The following is a 21,615-nucleotide window of genomic DNA, read 5'->3' as shown; positions in this document are numbered from 1 at the left end:
GATGGATTGAGAAAGGAATATCTTTGATGCATCATATCATGAAGATGGAGATAGCCGATGAAGGTGTTTGGAGACAATCACCAATGAAAACATTCAAAGACTTTTATTTGCAAAATTCTCTAATGCGTCTTCCATGAAGACTTTTGTAGACTTGGATCCTTCCCGTTGATTCTTTTTTGTAGTTTCAAACTTTCGGTATATCACACCATAAGTTTGAGGGGGAGTGTGTGTGTGTGTGTGTGTGTGTGTGTCTATATATATATATATAATGATGTAATAGATAATACCCTCTAGAGGTATTTTTATCATTTTACTCATGTAATATGGACTGTTCATTAGGAACAGTTTTTTCCCTTTTTATTACTTTTCCCTTTTTTTGGTCTTTTCCCTTTTAGAGCATGGGCGCTGTGGTCTTTTTGACCATAGAGTCGTTGGGGCTCCTCAACGGTCATAAATATGACTGTAGGGAGCTCCCAACGACTCTATTGGGAGCTCCCATTTGGTCTCTCTCTCTCTCTTGTATGTGTATAAATAGGGGCTTTGTCTCCTTTCATTCATCAATGCTCTTCTAAAGCATTCCAACTCATTTTAAGAATATATTACGAATAAAATGTCATTTATCTTTAATCTTGCTTTTGTGCCTTAACGCATAGTATTGCCCGTAGTGATTGTTTGTATTGCCTATGTTGGCACCTTTTATTGTCCCTTGGTGGACTTGTGCCCGTGCACTTTCTGTTTATATTATTGTATGCTCTTTTAGGCTCTTGTTTTGTCTTTCTGCATATTTCATTACACTAACCTACATTCCAGTTATCCTCGTGATAGCAAATAAAAATGAATCGAATTGCTCTAACATAAAGTTCATATCTCAATTGACCAAGGACTAGAACCTGGGGATATTGGTCTTCAACCTGAAAATATGACTAAGGTTCAGTCTCCTACTAATCCATAATTCCAAGAGCAAAATTCAATGAAGCTGATAAGGAATTCAATTAACATATACAGTAGTGGTATTCTTCTCTCCTTAAGCTCTTAAGGATGTTGGGATGTGCCAATATATAATTAAAATGAATCATTAGCACAGAATCCTATTACACTTTGAACCTATGTCACACGGACTCGGCTAGGGAGGCGCCGCACCCGAGTCGACACGGCCCGACACGGGTGCGGACACGGGTGCGGCTTCGGACTCAGCCCAGACTCGGTCAACGTCGAGTCGGACTCGGTCAACGAGTCGAGGCCGAGTCCGTCCTTTTTTGGACTCGGTCAACATTGACTGAGTCCAAAAATTGTCCATTTTTAAGGGAAAAAACAAAAAAAATGATCTTTTTATATATATTTTTTTTAAATATATATATATAGCATGAGTCTCAAACATAAGCCCCAGAAAAAAAAAATCCGGAGGGCGCTGCCACACTACAGCCCCCCGCCAGGGGCGGCCCCCCTGGACCCCCGCCCACTGACCGCGCAGCGGGACCCGCGCCGGGGGGAGCCTCCGAACCCCCCTTTCTGCAAGGGCAAAAGTACAATTTGCAAAGTTTATAAAAACACTCATGCTGGTGCCAAACTTTAGAGGACAATATCCACATATATGCACACTGGATATATATATATATATAGCCGAGTCCCCGTGTCCAAAATTTTTAAAATTGCGCTGCACCCGTGTCGCACCCGCACCCATGTGACATAGCTTTGAACTCAAGCTTGCTAAAGGTATACAAGACAATTATATGATGAGTAATATGGCTGCCATAATAATAGACGTTAAAACACATCAAAGTCATATTTACCATTTGAAAAGTCCTAAAGGTTTCAGCTTTGCTTCTTCATAACCCCTCTACTTTTTTATATACCTGATCTTCAGTCTTTTTAAGTATCAAATACACATACCTGTACCTTGCAAGTCACACATAGATGTGACAAGTATTTAGCAAATGAAATATGTTCACCCTTTTCCTAAGACCTCTCTAACTCTAGAAGTTTAGCAATATTCCATGGATATTGATACCACTTTTTTATTCCAAAAAATGCCACTTTTGACATAGAAAGCAAGTAATGCTAGCCTTTTAAGAAATCCCAAAGCATACAGGACTTGCAAATCAAAAGGTTTTTCTTTAGTAAAACTAGAATGAATTCAATCATGTCATATAGCAAAAACATCCCAATACTTGTGTTCGAATGAAAGAAGTTAAATAAAGCTCATTTAAATACACCAGACGAATAGTGTGGTCAATAGTAACTTACCAATACGTTCAATGAGATCCTTGTTAATATAACTTGAGATTTGCTTCCAATTACGGAAATGGTTCAAGGCATAAGGGCCAAGTTGCCGATCAAACTCCAATTTCTCCACAGCTACACAGTACCTCTCCTCCTGAAACAATTAAAACATACAAGCCCCTGGCATTAAGCAAATATATTATAAAAAGCAAGCCCAAAGCAAGCTCAAAATGAGTAGCTTACAAGAAAACAGACCTCATCTTCTGAAAGTTTGATAAGCTTTTCTTCTGCTTCATTCCATTTACGCACAATGACCTATGTCGTACATCAACTTCACAAAATCAACATGCAAGCATGTATCAACCACCGATTTAATTGCTAAACAGTAAGTTGTTCATGTTAACAACTATGTCACATAGGTGCGGATGTGGGTGTCGGTGCCAGTGCCGCGATGCGGCACTTTCAAAAAACTTGGATGCGGGGGTGTGGATATATATATATATATATATATAAAATCTTGGACAAACCTGTGTCTGTATACCCTGACTGATTCAAACATGGGTTTACTTTGACCCAGGTCTGAATTAGACTGAGTCAAAGCAAACCGAACAAGCCCAGGTTCAATTCAGACCTAGGTCTGCTTTGACACAAGACTGAGTTTGACTTTGGTCAAAATAGGTTCAGGTGCGATTCAGATCTGGGTTGCTTTGACCCAAGTCTGAATCAGACTTGAGTCTAAACAGATCCAGGTCAATCAGATCTGAGACTCACCCAGTTAACACCTGGCTGCTTGCTTGCGCCAGCCAGGTGTTGTAAAACTATAATAAAATAAAATAAAAATGGAAAGGGGATAGAAAAAGGAGAAAGGGGAGAGAAAAAGGGGAGAACGAGAGAGAGAGAGAGAGACTCGGCATGGATGCAATAGAGGAGGGGCAAAAAAAGAGAAGCAGAAAGGAGAAGGAGAGGAGGAAGAAATGGAGGAGGTAGAACAAGAGGACAGAGAGAGAGAGAGAGATACCTAAATGGTGGGGTCACTAAAAGGGGACGCAGGAGGAGAAGGGTGCAACGGAAGAGGGGCTAAGCCTCTGCCCCTCTTTTCTTCTTCTTAACCTTTGAAAGACTAAAATCCAGGTACGTACCACCACCCAAAATCCAAGTGCGGTAACCCCCCCCCCCCCCACTAAAATTTTTTTAATGACCAAAACGGACTCAGTCAAAGTTCACCAAGTCCATTTTGGACAAAGATAACCGTGGGTGCAGGTTGACCGCACCCAAAGTGACATTGATCACACCGGGTGTGGCAGCCTCTTTGGCGAGTCCATGTGACAAATGTTAACAACAACAACTACGCCTTCATCCCAAAACAATTGGGATCGGCGATATGAACCAACAAAGAAAATCATTTTGGGTCTTCCACATGAATCATTCTCCTCCAATCATTTCTATCCAATGCCATGTCCTCGGTGAGGTTCAAAGCATTCATAGCCTTTCCTATCATATTCATCCAAGTCTTCCTAGGCCTACCCCGACTTCTTTTAACTAATATATTTTTCCATTTCTCCATCCTTCTAACTGGAGCATCGTTAGGCCTTCGCCGAATATGTCCAAACCACCGTAAACGATTCTCTCTCATCTTATTTTCAATGGGTGCAACACCTACCTTCTTACGTATCTCCTCGTTCCGAATCTTATCTTTTATTGTATTTCCACACATCCATCTAAGCATACGCATCTCAGCTACACTCATTTTTTGAATATGATGTCTCTTGGCAGCCCAACATTCTGTACCATATAGTAAAGTGGGCCTAATAGCGTCCTATAAAACTTTTCCTTCAACCGCAATGGCATTCTACGATCGCACAACACTCCAATTGCACTTTTCCATTTCATCCACCCAACCTTTATCCTATGATTTACATGTCCATCAATTTCTCCATACTTTTGAATGATAGATCCCAAATATTTGAAACAATCAGCCACCGGTATTTCTTGCTCACCAAGCTACACTACACTCCCATCACTACTTCGTTGCTTACTAAACTGACATTCCATATAGTCTGTCTTACTTTTACTCAACTTAAAACCTCTTGCTTCCAATGTCTGTCTCCATAATTCTAACTTAGCATTAACCCCAGCTCTAGACTTATCAATCAAAACAATATCATCAGCAAACAACATACACCATGGCACATTTTCTTGAATTGATCTCGTAAGCTCATCAATCACTATAGCAAATAGGAAAGGGCTTAAAGCAGATCCTTGATGTAACCCAACCGTTATAGGAAAATTGGTTGTCACTGTAATAACCCGTAAAAAAAAAAAAAAAAGGTTAGGATTCGGGTCGGATCCGGACCCGGACCCAATTGAGGCACCGCCTCCCTCGTGCCTTCTTTAGAAAATAAGGCAGGGGGTTTCAAATACGAAACCCCCCCCTCGTTGTCTCTCTCCCTCACCGCCTCCCGACTCTCCCTCGCTCGTCTGCAGCCGCCACTTGCGACCCCTCTCCGCCGCCGCCGCCGACCACCAGGTACGTTCTTCCTCCTCTTCTTCTCCTTCTTTCCGTCTCTCTCTCCCATCCTTCCCCCTCGTTTCTTCGTTACACAGGGAGGGGAGGGCTGAGCCTCCTCCCTGCTTTCGTACGACAGGCGAGGGGCGGAGCCCCCTCCCTACTTCAGTACGGCAGGGGAGGGGCCGGGCCCCTCTTCCCTGCTCTCTGCTACGGCAGGGGAGGGGTCAAGCCCCTCCTCCCTGCCCCTTTTTGTTGCGCCAGCAGGGGCCTATGGCCCCGGCCTTTCTTTTACGCCAGCAGGGGCCATGGGCCCCTACCATTCGTTTGCCAGCAGGGGCCTATGGCCCCTGCCTTTCGTTTGCCAGCAGGGGCCTATGGCCCCTGCCTTTCTTTTACGCCAGCAGGGGCCATGGGCCCCTGCCATTCGTTTGCCAGCAGGGGCCTATGGCCCCTGCCTTTCTTTTACGCCAGCAGGGGCCATTGGCCCCTGCCATTCGTTTGCCAGCAGGGGCCTATGGCCCCTGCCTTTCTTTTGTCAACAGGGGCATAGGCCCCTGCCTTTCGTTTGCCAGCAGGGGCCTATGGCCCCTGCCTTTCTTTTGTCAACAGGGGCATAGGCCCCTGCCTTTCGTTTGCCAGCAGGGGCCTATGGCCCCTGCCTTTCTTTTGTCAGCAGGGGCATAGGCCCCTGCCTTTCGGTTGCCAGCAGGGGCCATCGGCCCCTGCCTTTCTGTGTGCCAGCAGGGGCCCTTGGCCCCTGCCTTTTTGTTTGCTAAAAGGGGTCATCGGCCCCTGCCTTTTTGTTTGTCAGCAAGGGCCGATCCCCCCTGCCCCTTTGTGCGCGAGCCTATACCCTTGGTCGACAGACCCGGGGAATCTTTGCAAGCTACATCGTAATGGGGACAGATCATTACAAATGTTGATCTCCAGTGAGGAATTCCTAGTGAACGTGAGTCATCTGCTCACATTGACTACATCCCTCTTTGGGCGGCAAGGCTCATTTGGCCTTGCCCCATCTTTTTTTTTGAGTCATTTGGGACGGTTGGTCCCAGCTCTATGTATTGGAGAAGTTGAGTCTTTGCCTTGCTTTTGCTTTTGTCTGGGCTTGCATGTTAATATCGCATATTTGCAGCTACGACGGATCTCACTCGCGCTCCGCGACCCGAGCCGTCAATTGTGTACGTCCGCAGACGTCAGCAAGCTCGTAACCCTCCAAGGTAGGGGAAGATTGTACGGAAGACTTGGATAATTGAATTAAGTTTAATTAAACTAAAAAATGATCAATAAATGAATATATATATATATATATATATTTATACGAGTATGCACTTAACTCAAGGACGCGGTTTCGCGATCCTTGCCCTTTTCCTTATGTCAGTCTATCCTTGCCATCGTGTATCACGTCGAGATCTCGTGTTGCATTCTTGCTTATGGTTTGTATGTGCCGTCACGCATCGTGGCGAGGTTCAGCGTTGCACTTCTGCTTACCGCCTTTACCTTGTCGTCGCGCTTTGCGCCTAGACTCTTGTTTTTGTATGTATTATTACTGCTTTGCTATTGCAGATGCCGCGCAGGTTTTTGCTCTTTGCATATGCCTTAAAGGCATCCTCAGGCATTCACCTCTCTCTCTCTCACGACGAGAGTTGAGATAGGAGCTAGCGTAACATCCCCGTCTAAGGAGGGGGATACCTTGCAAGGATCCTGACTCCTTGAGTATGCAGTCCTGCAGACGAGTTGGAGTTTCTGTTGAGAAACATGTTTTCCCGTCTATCGAGGCCGGTGTCGAGTCATGCGAGGCATGTAGATACCCCGATAGCGGATGAGGTTCTAGAAAATCGCAGGCATAATGTAGGCACAAGGTACTGTTGTTTCAAAGGATATAGTAAAGTTGATAAACTTTACATCTTTGTGAAACACTCCTGTTGATGCTTCTTTTGAGGAGCTATACCCCCTTCATCCTAGAGTACTTGTAGTCGTGCACGACACGTCTAGTACTGCGATGATCGGATGAGATGGTCGTGCGACCTCGAACAGTGCGAAATGCACAATGCTGGAATCACATAAATGGCCTCACATTCGCCTTCACAGGCAAGATGCTCGAGTGGTTTAAAGACCACAGCATAGAGTGGGTCGTTAGTTAAGCAACCCCTAACGTACCTATTCGTTTCTAATGGTCTGTCAAGGGAGAGGACAGAGCGGTACAAACTCCAATGGACAGGTTGTTAACAACCACCCTACGGGCAATGATCCGGCCTCCCCAGTCATTGGAGTTAGGGGAAAGGGGCTACAATAGTTAGCTCAACACTTCTGCAGAAGTTGGATGCATCTGTGGCACTGCCTCCTATGGGGAATCCTCTCTCGGCTAAAGCCGTCCCTCTGGAGCGGACTCAACTAGCTATTCGGGTTATTCAAAATACATAGAATAACAGACGCCCGAACTAGTCTCAGTTGTTTCTACGTTTTGCCTGCGCGTACCCGCAGGCCAGTAATATCGAAACATAAAGTCTGTTCACACTGGTTGTTGAGTAGTGAGACTCACTTGCACCACTGACTCGCTTGCACCACTGACTCGCTTGCACCACTGATTCGCTTGCACCACTGACTCGCTTGCACCACTGACTCGCTTGCACCACTGACTCGCTTGCACCACTGATTCGCTTGCACCACTGACTCGCTTGCACTACTTACGCGTTTGCACTATGTACCTACTTGCATTGCTTACCTGTTTAACTGCATATCTGCTTTAAACTGCGTAACCTACTGAATTAAAGGTACATAATTCAGTTTTCTTGTAGTCTCTCTTGTGCACCTACTAGTTTTTTTTGCGAAACTAACCCATTCTATGGGTACAGGTGATGAATAGGTACTTCACGGGCGATGGCGCGATGGCAAGATGGCTTCAAGACTTTCTTCTTCCTGCTCTTAGCTCGCGTCCTGATGTTTTTGGGTCTTGTAACGGATTTTCCTTTGGACATCCGAATTTTGTACTTTTGAAACCTTCTTTTAATGAAAGTGCCTTTTTCAAGTAGCATGGGTTGTATGTTTTGGTTCTTCAGCTAACGTGCCCAAAGTGGTCAACTTGCTTTTCTAAAATTAACAAAAGGATGGTCTTTCGCTTATTTCTTAAACCAACTCTGTAATAAAGAGATTCTTTTAGTCTTTTGCCTGTTTTATGAAAGGTTCGAAAGTTGAAATTTTGGGGCGTTACAGTCACCCCTCCACAAGTGCGGACATTGGTTACTACTCCTTCATACATATCCTTAATTATACTAATGTACTTGAGAGAAACACCTTTCTTCATCATTGTGCACCAGAGAATGACGCTAGGTACTCCATCGTATGCCTTCTCCAAATCAATAAAAACCATATGCAAATCTTTGTTCCTCTCTCTATTTCTCTCAATAAGTTGTCTAAGAAGATGTATAGCTTCCATAGTTGATCTTCCAGGCATAAAACCAAATTGATTCTCTGATATCATGACAACCTTCCTCAACCTAGACTCAATCACCCTCTCCCAAAGTTTCATAGTATGACTCATGAGTTTTATACCACGATAGTTTGTGCAATCTTGTATATCACCCTTATTCTTATATAGAGGCACCAAAGTACTCTTCCTCCACTCATTAGGCATCTTATTTGTCCGTCAAATCTTGTTAAAAAGATTTGTCAATCATTCTAAACTTTTCTTTCCCAAGCATTTCTATGCCTCGATAGGTATACCATCTGGGCCAACTGTCCTTTTTTATTTCATTTTCTTCAAAGCCTCTGCAATTTCTTTCTTTTGAATCTTGTGCATGAAGTCACGATTTATCTCATGAAACTGAATGTGACGAATGTTAACAATTAGAAAAATCAAATGGACTACATGAAGAGCACAATTATACAGATACGAAAAGAACTCACATTCAACATATCAAAGGCAATGCAAAATGCACAAGAGGACACCCTATGCAACAAAGGAAAACATAGTATTGTACCTTTAGCTAAATACAAGCCATTAGCTTCATCAAAATTTGAATGGTTTTCAATGGACCAGTAACATGCAGCTATCTAACACTAGTATCCTCACCTAGGTTCAAAACATTGCCAAGTAAATAAAGTTCCAAGTGATACAGAGCATTCTCTTTATTAGACAACACTCTCATCCTTTTCTATTTTATCCGTCTCTGGAATGGAAAAGATAATTTCTAAGAAGATAGTGAAAGGATACTAAAACGGTGAAGCAGACAATCAGCCTCCCTTAGAAAGCAAAACTGAAGCCTAATGCAAAAAGAACACTCTACATGCACCTATTATTTCCTTCAAAACCTGTACTTGCACCTACTATTTCCTTCGGGACCTGTTAGGTTTAGGAATTTGAACCAGGGATTTCTCTGTGTAATATCATATGTTTTTGTACTGTGTTAGACTTAGAAATTTTTTAAAATTGGCTAAGTGCTTTAGAAACATCGGTAAAACACTCGATCTTAGGTTATGATATGTGAGTCGGGGCTTAGCCTAGGTATCCTCAATGAGACCTAAATGAGCCAATTAAAATGTGATAAAAACTTTTATTTTCAACCTTTAAAATCAAGAGAAATGCAAGCAATATTTGGAATAAATTCAGGCAATATTCGGAGGCAAAATTTGAATTATATATCATTAGAAGCGCCTCGAAATTCTGAGTTCAACGATACTTGATTTTTCTGAATTTGGGTTATGGTTGGCCCGAAGATCACATTTTTTCAAAAAAGGCCTGCCTCGATGGGGCCGGGTCTAGATTGGATCAGATCGTATCCATATGATCCAAGTTAATATGGATCTGGATTCTGAACTCAGTCCAAGACCCATATTAATAAGGATCTTATCCAGCTCAATATCCATATGGATTTGGATCTTGAATCTGGATCCAAGGAAATTAAAGCTTTAAATTCAATATACAGGTTTAAATTAAAGAATTTTAAAGTTAAGAAGACTCCGAGAGGGAGAAGACACCCTCTAAAAGTTTTTGGATATTTCTTATTTAATAAATAATTATTTAAATATTAAATAATAATTAATTCTAAAAATCTGTTTTGGTATGGCAGTTACCTATTAAAAAGGGGACTCTAGAAGAGCCCAAAAAAGGGTGAGTAAACCAAAAAGTAAAAGTAGTTAGAAAAAGAAAGAAATTTGAAGAAAAAAAGTCAACAAAAAAAAATCTCATGGGATATAGAAATGGGTTGGAGATAGACTCTCATATGGGAAGCTCTATCTCCAGTCCATATTTGAGGAAACCCGAGAGTGGGGAGCATCACCCTCTAGAGGTGCTCATTATAAAAACTTAATAAAAAAAGAAAGAAAGAGAGAGAGAAAGAGAGGGAGAGAGGAGAAACTGTGGGAGCGGAAGAGAAAAGAAGAAAGAGAAGAAGAAAAGGAAGAGGAAGGAGGAGATAAACCTTCTTCTCCGGGTATCCGACGATTTTTTCGGTCTTTCTCGATTTCCAAACAAGGTACGGGTTTTTCTTTTGATTCGAATGGGGAAAAGGGGCCTAAATCAGATTTAGGTAATGTTTTTTAAAGAACCCATGAATCAGATTTGTTTTCCATGTTCAACTTACAAAAAAAAAAATCAATTCAAGCATGGTTGTTTATATGTATCTCGGATTTAGAATTGATTTCATAGCAAAAGCATGTTTTACTTATGATTCATGAACATATGTATATGTATGCATATATATACATATGCGTCAACACCTATGTATATATATATATGACGTTGTCCATGTGAATCGCGGCCACGGTTTGGGCCAGATTTGACCCAAAACAGGTCTGTTATATATATATATATATATATATATATATATATATATATATATATATATATATATATGTGGGGCTTAATGAGTCCAGCTGATCTGCAGTTCGGCTGGGCAGATTTGAAGTTTGTTAAAGCCCCAGCCGACTGTAGGTCAGCTGGGCATATATATATTGTTAAGCCCCAGCCAATTGAAGATTGGTTGGGCAGGTTTATGTTTTGCAAAGGTCGGCTGGGCAGAGTTAAAATCTGTCAAGCCCAGCGGCCTACATCGGCTGGGCAGTTTTAAAAAAAAGTGTGAGCCCAGCCAACTGCATCAGCACTGGTGCAGTTCTGGGCAGTTGCAAACGAAATAAAAACTGGGCAGTCTTCATACCCTGCTAACCTAGCCGGCCTACTGTTCGGCTGGGCAGGTTCAAAAATAATTATGAGCGGTTTCAAACAAAAAAGAGAGAGGGTATGTATGTATACATACCCGTGTTCGGTTGCAGATTGGAACATATTCATACAAGTTACATATGACTTATTTTTACATGTTAGTGCATGTCCAGATTTACATATATGTTAAAAGTACAGACTTTATACATGTTAAATGTTTAGATTTATACACATGTAATATTCAGATTTGTGTCTCTGTCCATGTCATTGGACAGACTGAGACAGTTATTGTAATAACCATAATTGTTAAGCATTTATTTTAAATATATTAGGATATATGGGTGATTTGGGCCTGGGATCCAGTTTCGGATCCAAGACCCATAGAGGGGTATTTATGCTTAAACAATGGAGTTATATTAAAATAATATTAATATTAGTAATAAAATAGAAATATACATATATATATATGTATATATATATATTAAGCAAATTCGAGGATCCACAGTTGGATCCACTTGGATCCAACTTACGGATCCATATTGATGGGGGTTGAAATTTTATGAAATTAAAATTTTATAAAATTTTATTTTTTTAAAACCTATCCGAGGATCCACAGTTGGATCCATTCGGATCCAACTTATGGATCCATTTTGTTTTGGGGCCGGGTTACGGGTCCCGGGTTCGGACCCGAGCCCCACCCCATGACAGCCCTTTTAAGAGAAAAGGGCAACCCGATAAGGGTTGCCCGATACTGCGTAACAGAAAACCAAGAAAAGGGGAAGGGGGGGGGGGTTACGCAGGGTGTAACCGACCCCCATCTCGGCATGGAAGGGGGTCTTGGCCGATAAAAGGAAGTGGAGAGGGAGCCCTCTCCACTCGTCTCTCTTCCCCCATCTCTCCTCGTCTCCCTCTGTCTGTGTGCGTGCACCGGAGGGTAGAAGATCGTCGGCGAGCTGTGGCAACCCACGTCCACCATCGATGACTTCCAGCGAGCTCCCTATCACGGCAGCAGCAAGAAGCGACGCCAGTCGATCCTGTTTCGCGTCCCCAGCCTCCGATCACCGGACAAGGTACGGTTCTTCTCTGAATCTGGGTGAGAAATCGAACGTGGGTTCGATTCCGTACTTTGATTTGAGATGGGTTCTTGGGAACCCTTCTTAGGGTTTCTTTTCTCAAGATTCATGGGGGTGAACCGTTTATCACTTCCCTTAGATCGATTTCCCCTTTTTAAAGAGGAAAAAAAATTGGTATGCCAACGAATCCCACTGATTTTCTTGATTTGAATCTTGGTTTCTAGTTAAAAATTTAATATGCTGTCTTAATTTGTGTTGGGAATCGTGTTCTTGGATTTGATCTACATTCATTTACTGAAAGGGTGATTCGGCTGTCATGATCAAAATAAAATAAAATTTGATTTGGGGGTTTTCGATCTTGGATCCAAATGGAAGATTTGGTGGATAATCTTCTAGAGCATTTTGTTTCTGTGTTGGGTAAAATGTCTAATTTCCAATTATAACAATAACCAATCTTAAATAAATAGCTGTTAATTTTTTATTTTGACTCTAGTGTGTGAACAATTATCTTGACCTTTGTAGCCAAGTTTTCAGTTGGCTGTTGTAGACTATCTCATTAGAAGATTTTGTTAACTAGTTTGGTGTTAAGCACCGGTAGAACCCATTGAACAATGTACTGATAAGGCCATAGTGCACAGACTTTTCAACATCATATGTCTTGCTTTTCTAGACAGCAGTTCATGGTTTCTCAATAACAGTAGACCCCATACGCCATGGTTTTTGCACTAAAATATAGTGGAGGGTGCATTCTTATGCGTGCCTGGGCATTTCTAAAAAAAAAAAAAGTGAATGTCTGGAAGTATGGGTTTGATTTCAGCTCCCATAGGCTAACTAAACTTCAGCAGTTGAAAGTTTAAACAATTCAGTTGTCTTATGGCCTCATATCCTTCCAAACTTAAATGAACATGGGATTCTTGAATCATAACTAGAGTTGCCAGTTATATCTAGTAGTGTTCAATATAACCTGATTAAGAAGATAGGATGTGAAATCTGAAAACCAATACATGACTTCCAGATGAGGATTGTTTTTGCTGTTTCCCTTTTTGGGCAGTGTATTCTTGAATAGGAGTCCCCAGTAGTCATTTAAATTGTTGCGTATTGGTTTGACAGGAGGTGTGTGATTTTTGTTGACTGATATGAATTAGTTTGTACCAGTCCTGAAACTGGTCCGGATTTAATGGATTTTTGTGTATGATCAAAATACTGATTTGAATAAAGGAAAATATGATAATTGCCATTTCCTTAATTGTCCATGCTTGTGGACAAATGACAGGTCGATGGAATCCTTATTCATGTATAGGGTAGCTGATATGGAAGCTTAGCTTAGCACTTTAATTTTTCAGAATACTATCTAATCATGTTAGACCTGGCTCTTTGCATACAGGTGAATGAAAATGCTAATAGGCTTAGACTTGATTTGATATGCTTGATTGGATATTGTTGTCTAGTTGTTTTCATGGGCATGAGCAATCATGAAACTAATGCTTTATTGCTTGAATTTACATGCATGGGTGTTCACAAGATATAATAAAATTAATCAAGGAATGTGAATCCTTGCGCATGAATCTTTGAAACCGTGCTTGCGAATGTTGTTGTTTTATGTCCATGGTTATATTGGCATATATGGATGTGCATTTGGAAACACTTGTCGTGGAGATTTATGCTTCCACTTGACTGTTATGACTATGGTACGCATGAGTGTGAGCATGATTCAATTATTAGTAAGTCTTCTTGAACATGTACACTTGATTTATATGTGAAATGGTACATGTACACTCACACACTTAAAGAAACCATGGATTAGTTAATACCCATATGTGATGTAGGTAACACACACATATTGAAAATGCATATGAAGGAATTATGACATGCATATGTTTGGGTGTATGATTGCATAAGTGCACATGCTTGTGGTACTATTGGCCTAGTGTTACGAATGAAACACTAATTCGGTTTTGTGATGTGGTGCATTGATGGCCTAAATGGACATCATCGGCCTGGAGAGCCGTGAGTTTGGTTTTCTTTCACATATGTATTTAACTGCATCACTTAAACCACATAAGATGGTTTGACACATTACTAAACTGTTCTAGTGGTTTATACGGGCTGGAGTCCCGAATGGGTCCCTGCAAGGGAGGATGCGGGGTTTTGACTTTACTTTCGCATATATGTTGCAAACTTAAAGAAATGAACTTTAAATAAAAATAATGAATAAGAACAGTGTAATATACATTCTGGGATATCTCATCTGGAGTATGAGAATCTTAGATATCCGGTCTTGGGGAGACTGTAAGGATACAAAAACTCCGTGTGCGTTGTTGCCCCTGAACCCGATATTGAGGTTCTTTCTCCTGGCCACGATTGTAGGGAGAGTCCGCCACTTTACCCGAGAGTGGTGTGTTAGTCACAGCTGTGAGTTTATGGTACCAAGGAAGTGGCACTTGTGGGCGTGGGGTGTCCCTTGTGTCCCCGACATTAGATGTGGAGGTCTAATGTTCCGATGGATGGTGTTGTTTCCTGATATCGGTCGAGGGCTAAGTTGGAACCCAGTAATAAAATACAAATTGTGTGTTAAGCTACCCTGAGAACCTACTTGACCTCGGGGTTTGTACCCGTTTGGTGTATCCGCGGGCCACGGTAATTAAAAAGAGGAACTTAAAGATGTGTGCATTTAATAGGGCATGCATATAGAAAGATAGAACATAAATGAAAGATAACAGAAGAAATCATGCATTGCACATAATCATGCATTTTTCTGTTATGCATTAGATCATGCATGTTTGAATCATTCTTGATATCATGACATCATTTGGTGGTAGCATATGATTAACTTTGTGAAATCATGCTGAAAGGTTTGATTATTTAGTTATTGATATATGACACTGCTTTACTGTTCTTGACTGGTGAGCCTATGCAATTATTGGTAGTTACGGATATTTGAATGTTGCAAATTTTATATCTGCACTCACTCAAATCACTGCATGAAATCTTATCCATGTTCTTTCTCTCACCTGATTTCTTTAGAAGTAGATGTGCTCAGAATTTCGGTTCTGACACCCTACTTTGTTGGTTTTTCACAGGAAATGGTGAACGGTGAAGTTGGACATGCATCTGGGGATGGATGAGTTATACTTGGGCTTGTCAGCTTCAGTAGAGGACATAGTGGCTCTTTCTTTTGTCTTTTAGTTCTTTTAATTTCTGCAATTGTTACTTTAGTTTCAGTTGAAGAAAACCTTGTCTTTGAAATTTTCTTACTCATTAATAAAAGAGTTTTAGTTGGTTGATATGGATGATAATTGCAACTTCGTTTGTGGTGGTTGGGCTATCCAATGGAAAGTGGAACTGTGAGGACCCCAGATCTCTGGGAAGGTTTCCGCAACTCTTAAAAAAAATAATAATAAATATTCCGCATTTTTAAAGGGTCTGGATTGGGGTCGTTACAGTTATGCATGTTTGCATATGAGCATTGGAATATTTTTCATGTGACTACCAATATTATCCCGTGTGCGGGGCAGTATGGCTTGAACTCGTTGGGTAAGTGTTGTACCAAGAGTTTGCCCGTAGTGACAGAAAGAGTTGTTTATTTCACATGCTTATAAAGTTTAATATGTTGTTTACATACATATGCATGTAATGAAAACGTGAATCCTAAAATTTATATTGTTGTTTCACTAGCATGATCACATGCATGTTTGCATATTGTGCATGAGATGAATTATAAAAATAAAGATGTATTTTGCAAGTATGTGTTCAAAGTATTTCCACGACCATAACCAGAAGGAACAGCTAAGGCAGATGTCTGGGATATAAGATGAGATTGTGGGAGAGAAAAAACAAGTCTGCTCAAGCGATTGTATGCATCGGATAGAGTAGGTACATCAGATCCAGTTAACATTTGGACTTTAGCAGCCGAGAATTCTGAAGATAACCCTGTGAGGAACCGAGCAACCATAGTTTGTTCTTGATGATTCTTTTGCTTTGAACAACGCAGAGGCCTGTGAGCATTAAGCCTTTCAAAGGCAGCTTTAACGGATCTGCTGCAAATTATATAGCTCTTGTTCAACTTGCAGAATACGGCTCATATTTATTTCTTGAGAGTAAGTATCTCGAAGATTATCCCACATCTGTTTAGTTGTATTATAATAAATTAGACCATCTGCAATATGAGGTTCAACATTATTCATGATCCATGACATAACAATGTCATTATCTTTATCCCAAGTAACATATTTTCCCACTTTATCATTCGGTTTAGTTTCCAACAAAATATGTTTGTTACAATGTCCAGATACCGACATCATAAAAGTTTTGGACCACCTGGCATAGTTGGTTTCATTTAATTTCACCGAAGACCCATAAGAAAAAGGATTTGCAAAAGCCTTATATTCCCCAATAGATTCATTCTTAGAATCAAACTTCAGAGCTTCAACCATAATTAAGAATGCTTATGCAGGAAATGATAACATTGTTGCAATGTACGACAAAAAAATAAAAAATAAAAACTTTTCAGATTGAATCTGAATATGTCACGAACCCCCAGTCAGTTTGACACACTGCATAAGCTACGACACCACATGGTATTTTGAAGAATCACGCCATCATATCTAAACCAGTCCAAACAACTCTACAGGAGCAAGCAAAAAACCTCCACGTCATCTCTGACCACGAGCAAAAAAATCTGTGTATTTAATCACAGCTCTGTTAGAAGCATAGTTCCGATGAAGACTGCCCACGGTATAGGATTCACAACATATAAAAAAATGGAACTATGTGATACACCATTCACGACAACCCCAGATCAATCGAAAGGTTCCAACAGAATAAATTTTTTTCATTCAGATCCAAGATTAACAGCATAGGATTTTCTTCAGATTCACGACTGAGGGCAGGTTCAATTGATAAATCCTTTTCAGATCAGAAAATACTAAGTTCACAGCCTTTGCACATCACAGTTGACGATACACAATCCAGATGACAGACAACTCACCAATCTCTATGGATCTGTTACAGATCTGTGTCCCACATTTGATGATACACGATCCAGTTGATAGAGAACTTACTGAGCTCTATGGATCTGATTACAGATCTGTGTCTAGACTGTTGTCAGACATCAGATCTGTTATCAGATCTATGCCACTCAAATTAAAAGGGGAGAGCACACACCCTTTTTTTTTGGCGCAGATCGAACTCGTGCTCACGCTCCCAAGACCTTCAGCTCTGATACCATGTGGAGAAATCCAATACTGCACAGGAACCGAGGTAGAGAGAGAGAGAAAGAGAGAGCAACTGAGAGGAAAAAATCGTGAACATTTAGGGCTAAACACCTCTTGTTTAAATAGAGGTTAGCCTAAAAGACAAATTACAAGTAGGTCCCTCATTATATGAAAAATTTTAAAGAACCATCTTTTAAGAGTAAATAAATAACTTTAAGGATAAAACACTTGAAAATAACTAATGGTTGACTAGTCTTAACATGTACGATTAAATCTAGGACCACCACGACGATCTATATTTTGAGAGCTATTGAATCGACTATTTAAACATCAAATTTTGTTGAGTCTTTGGTTATGTAGACCTCCTGAAACATTACCAGGTCACTGGAGCTAAAGCTAGGGTAAGAAGTCCCCACCTTTCTTCAATAGCTTAGTTAATTTTGAAATTTAATAAGTTAGGATCCATAATTTATTTAGTTATTTTATTAATAAAATATATTAATAGTTATTAACCTCTTATATTAGCTTAAGCTCATCTATAAATAGAGGTCCTCATGAGGAGGATTATTAGTTCTCTCTCCCTCTCCTTATTTAAGTGCATCGCTTCCTTCTTCTTCATATCTCCTTCTTCCTCCTAACCCTAAAGGTAGTCCAGACCTTCATTAGAGACCTGCAACCACCTTGGTGAAGGTCTAATCCAGCCCGGGACGAGGTACGAGTGGAGGAAAAAGCGACGGTGTCGTTGCGGAAAACGCATTTTCGGTAGAGAATGTTTACTTTTATAATGTTCGATTTTGGGATGCATTAGCATACCTTCTTTTTCATCCAGTATTTGGATCTACATGTAATCTAGGCCTAGAACATCTATAGCTATTAGATCTACATGAAAAAAATTGAAAACCCAGAACGGTGTTTTGGAAAATCGGTTTTAGGAAAACGATTTGGAAAAGACTAGTTTTGAAACCCTAAAAAGTAAAAATCGTGTGAATAGATAGATTTGTATTTTATTTGATTGTTCAACATGAATAATGAATATAGAAGCATGTTTTTTAGTGTTTTTTCATGGATCTTGATGCTACAAATATGTCTCTTGCATAGATCTTGGTTAAAAATATGCAAAAATTGTTTTGAAAAAGGTTTTGCCAAAAAAAGTTTTAGGGTTTTGATGTTTTATGATAAAGAAAGTTAATTTGATCATAATATGGTAGATTAGGACATGTATAGCATGAATAAATAATCTGTGATTTCGTGTTATTTTTATGTCTCTTGTGATTCTTGCATAGATGAAATCGTATTTGAGATATTTCATGATGGTTTTGTGATTTTTGGATTATGTTTGTTAATGTTTTAGCAAGATTAGCCTAAATATGATCAAATATGTGTTATATGATTTTGTAAATGTGTTTAGAGCATCTAAAAATCTTGATTATATGAGTTTCACCATGTTTTTTGTTCTTGCTTAATAAATCTTGCATGAGTTTGAATCTTAGTTATTATGTCCTCGTTTTTTTGTTCCGACCAGTCTCAGAAAAAAATTGATATCTCTATAAAAACAAGGTCAATATGTAAAAATAAAAATACTGGAGTGTTTTACACATCCAGGGCTTGAATTTAAAATCTTGTTTTGTCTCGTTTGGTTTAGTTTGGAGGCCAAAACCTCTATTGCAACAGAGCATGGATTTTTTGCCCGATCAACAGAATTGTCCAACCAAAGATTTTGAAAGCTTTAAAACCTTAATCAAAACTGATCAAAATAAATTGTGAAAAATATGGGTGAAAGGTAACATGTATAAAAAGATTTTGTAAAAAGAATTTTGTCAAAAGATTTTTCTGTAAATCTTAAGAAATTCCTCAAACCGGATTAAATTTTTGTAGTTAACAGGATCTGTCTGATATATTTTCTGAACAGGGTTCAATCCCGAAATTTTTCTGATTTTATTACAATAAATTTTGCAATTCTATTTCTTAGACGGTGTTGCTAAGATGATGGGGCAATCTCATTCAGTACCTATCATTTTTTATGGGTTCTCCAAAATCAGGTTAACAGTGATCTGAATTGCACAGTATGACGTGTTAATGCCGAGTTGTATTTTACTTTTTGCAGCATGTTTGTTGATGCTTAAATGGGATATTGAATTGACATGCATGTTAAATGAATACATTTTATTATTGATTGAATTGAGCATGCATAAATATCAATGATTAGCCTACCTTGATTGTGTAAATGCATAACGATTGCATTATTGTATTGATTTTAAGGTAGAGACTAATCAAAAGCATGCATAGAGTGCCATAAATATTATTGCATTTGAACCATAAATGTGGTTACATGTTTGCATTGGCACGATTAAGAAGAGAGTTAATTAAAAAAAATTAAAATAAAATTATTTCTCTTGGGGCTTATTGAGAGAGTAAGCATGGGACTGACGGTTCTGTGGGACATTTGGCTTAGCACGGAAGGTTGTTTTTGTCTCTCATCCACAGGACCAGTAATCGAGGGAACTACCATGATCTCCCTGCGGTATGGTAGGTAAGACTCATGAGGAAAATCTGATATATCAGGATTGCAGGAGTTGAGAACTCTCTCTATAAAATTATATTTTCTCCCCAGAGTATCCACAGTTGGGGCGTCACACAGGTTAATAAGACATAATTGTTTGAAAATACAAACCTGAGTCATACCTCCATCTGGGAGAGTCTATGTTGTACCCACAAATAGATATTGGTAAGTGAAACGGGATTAGGAATTGTATATAGATAGAACATGGCATACATTATTTAAGTAAGAAAACAATAATTGAAGATAAGAACTTATTCATACATGAAGGACTCGCAGCACTGAAATGGTAAGTTCATGCATCTTGTATATGTTCATGCATTTTATAAATGTTCATGCATGTGCATAATTTATTGTATTGATGCAAAACTTAGCATGAATGGATATGCACTAACTTGAACTGTTATTTTAATTATTAGCATGATTTTGTTAAAATGTATCATTCAACCTTTGTAATATTATATATATTTGATATATATAAAGGATAATACATATTCGTATATTGTATATATGCATATGTATTATCTTAATTATATATATAAAATATATATTTCTCTATTTATAGGCATAGGGGTAGTTTAGACATTTCACTGTTTTACGCATATTCCATTCGGAATATGTTTGTAATTTAATTTTATATTTTCTTTTTTTATTTTTCTGCTTTTTTGGGTTTGCGCCACCTAGGGAGGCTCCCCAAAGAGTCGTTGGGGAGCCCCCAACGGTCAACGACTCCTTTGGGAGCCCCCTTTGTGGCTCCTCTCTTGTGTTATAAATAGGGGTCTCTCCCTTGTATTTCCTTACTCCTTGGAGGAGCTTATGCTCCATTGTATGGGGTTTATACTCCCTTCTTCCTTCTTCTTCAATAATATTCAACTTATGACTTTATGTCATATTTTTGCCCCTTGTGTGGGTTTATGTGTTAGCACATTATGTGCTTGTGTTGTTCCTTTTAATGGGTTTGTTCGCACTTCATGTGCATGTGTATGGGTTCTTTATTGAACCTAATGTATTCAAAGCTACTTTCTAACATGGTATCAGGGCGAGGTTGAGATCGAGTTGCTCTTCGGTGCATCGGGAAGCGTGGTATTCAAGAAATTTTTAAAGAAAAATGGTGAAATATTTATTTCTCTCTCTTTTCTTTCTTAAAGTTATTAGGTATGCATTTTATTTCTTTAAGTATTGTATGAAGAATTTAATATGTTTTTTTTATGTGTACTCTTTGTCATTATGTCTTTTTATAAAAATTTGAGTTACTTGATACTCTATTGAATCTTTTTCGTAAACATACTTTTTTGTATGTTTTTCTTTGAAAATTTTGAAAATGATAACTTGTTTGGCGAAAAAAAAAATTAGATATATGATTGCTCAAAACTTAATGGGTCGGTAAAGATTTATGACCATTGGAGCCTTGAATTTATATTTTAAATCTAACTTTGTTTATAAGAATACCTTTTATATATGGTAAGTCTTTAAAGAAAGGTATGTTAAGATTAAAATGTTTGTGAGATGTAGTTTTTCGAAAAATGCTAAATTCCTTAATAAGTTTTGATTCACTTACCCAATGTGTCCTTTTTATATGAGCAACATTTAATTAAGAAAGTTTTTTTTTTATATAATTCCGGTTGAATTAAGTTTTAAAATAGTCTTATGGAATATGGTGATTTTCTTTGCATCTCTATACTCTTAAAAGATTTTTCAATTTGATTTAAAGAGCTGGTCTCATTATAAAATTTATGGTCTTCACTAATGTTTGTTACGTACTTATTACATTAGGAGTTCGTAATAATCTATTAAGTCATGTTTTTTGATAAAACTTAAAAGTTTTTGAATTTTTCCTCAATAAATGTTTAGTTTTATAGATTTATGCCATAGTACAATCTTACTTTATC

The 21,615-nt window shown here is 39.0% G+C and overlaps 1 protein-coding gene across 3 annotated transcripts in view; it reads right to left on the bottom strand.

The window, feature by feature from the left end:
* The window catches only part of LOC149816807 (AAR2 protein family), a 140,822-nt gene that overhangs the window by 104,844 nt on the left and 14,363 nt on the right, over window positions 1-21,615 (bottom strand). For all 3 annotated transcript variants that reach the window (XM_089987091.1, XM_089987092.1, XM_089987093.1), the window contains exons 4-5: window positions 2,476-2,535; window positions 2,245-2,374 (exon numbers count right to left, since the gene is read on the bottom strand). In XM_089987091.1, coding sequence (XP_089843217.1) covers window positions 2,245-2,374; window positions 2,476-2,535 — 190 coding nt within the window. The remainder of the gene's footprint in view (window positions 1-2,244; window positions 2,375-2,475; window positions 2,536-21,615) is intronic.

Source organism: Nuphar pumila, chromosome 14, assembly GCF_984573655.1.
Source record: "Nuphar pumila chromosome 14, dmNupPumi1.hap1.1, whole genome shotgun sequence".
Classification (NCBI taxonomy): Eukaryota; Viridiplantae; Streptophyta; class Magnoliopsida; order Nymphaeales; family Nymphaeaceae; genus Nuphar; species Nuphar pumila.
This window is presented reverse-complemented; position numbering and strand designations above follow the sequence as displayed.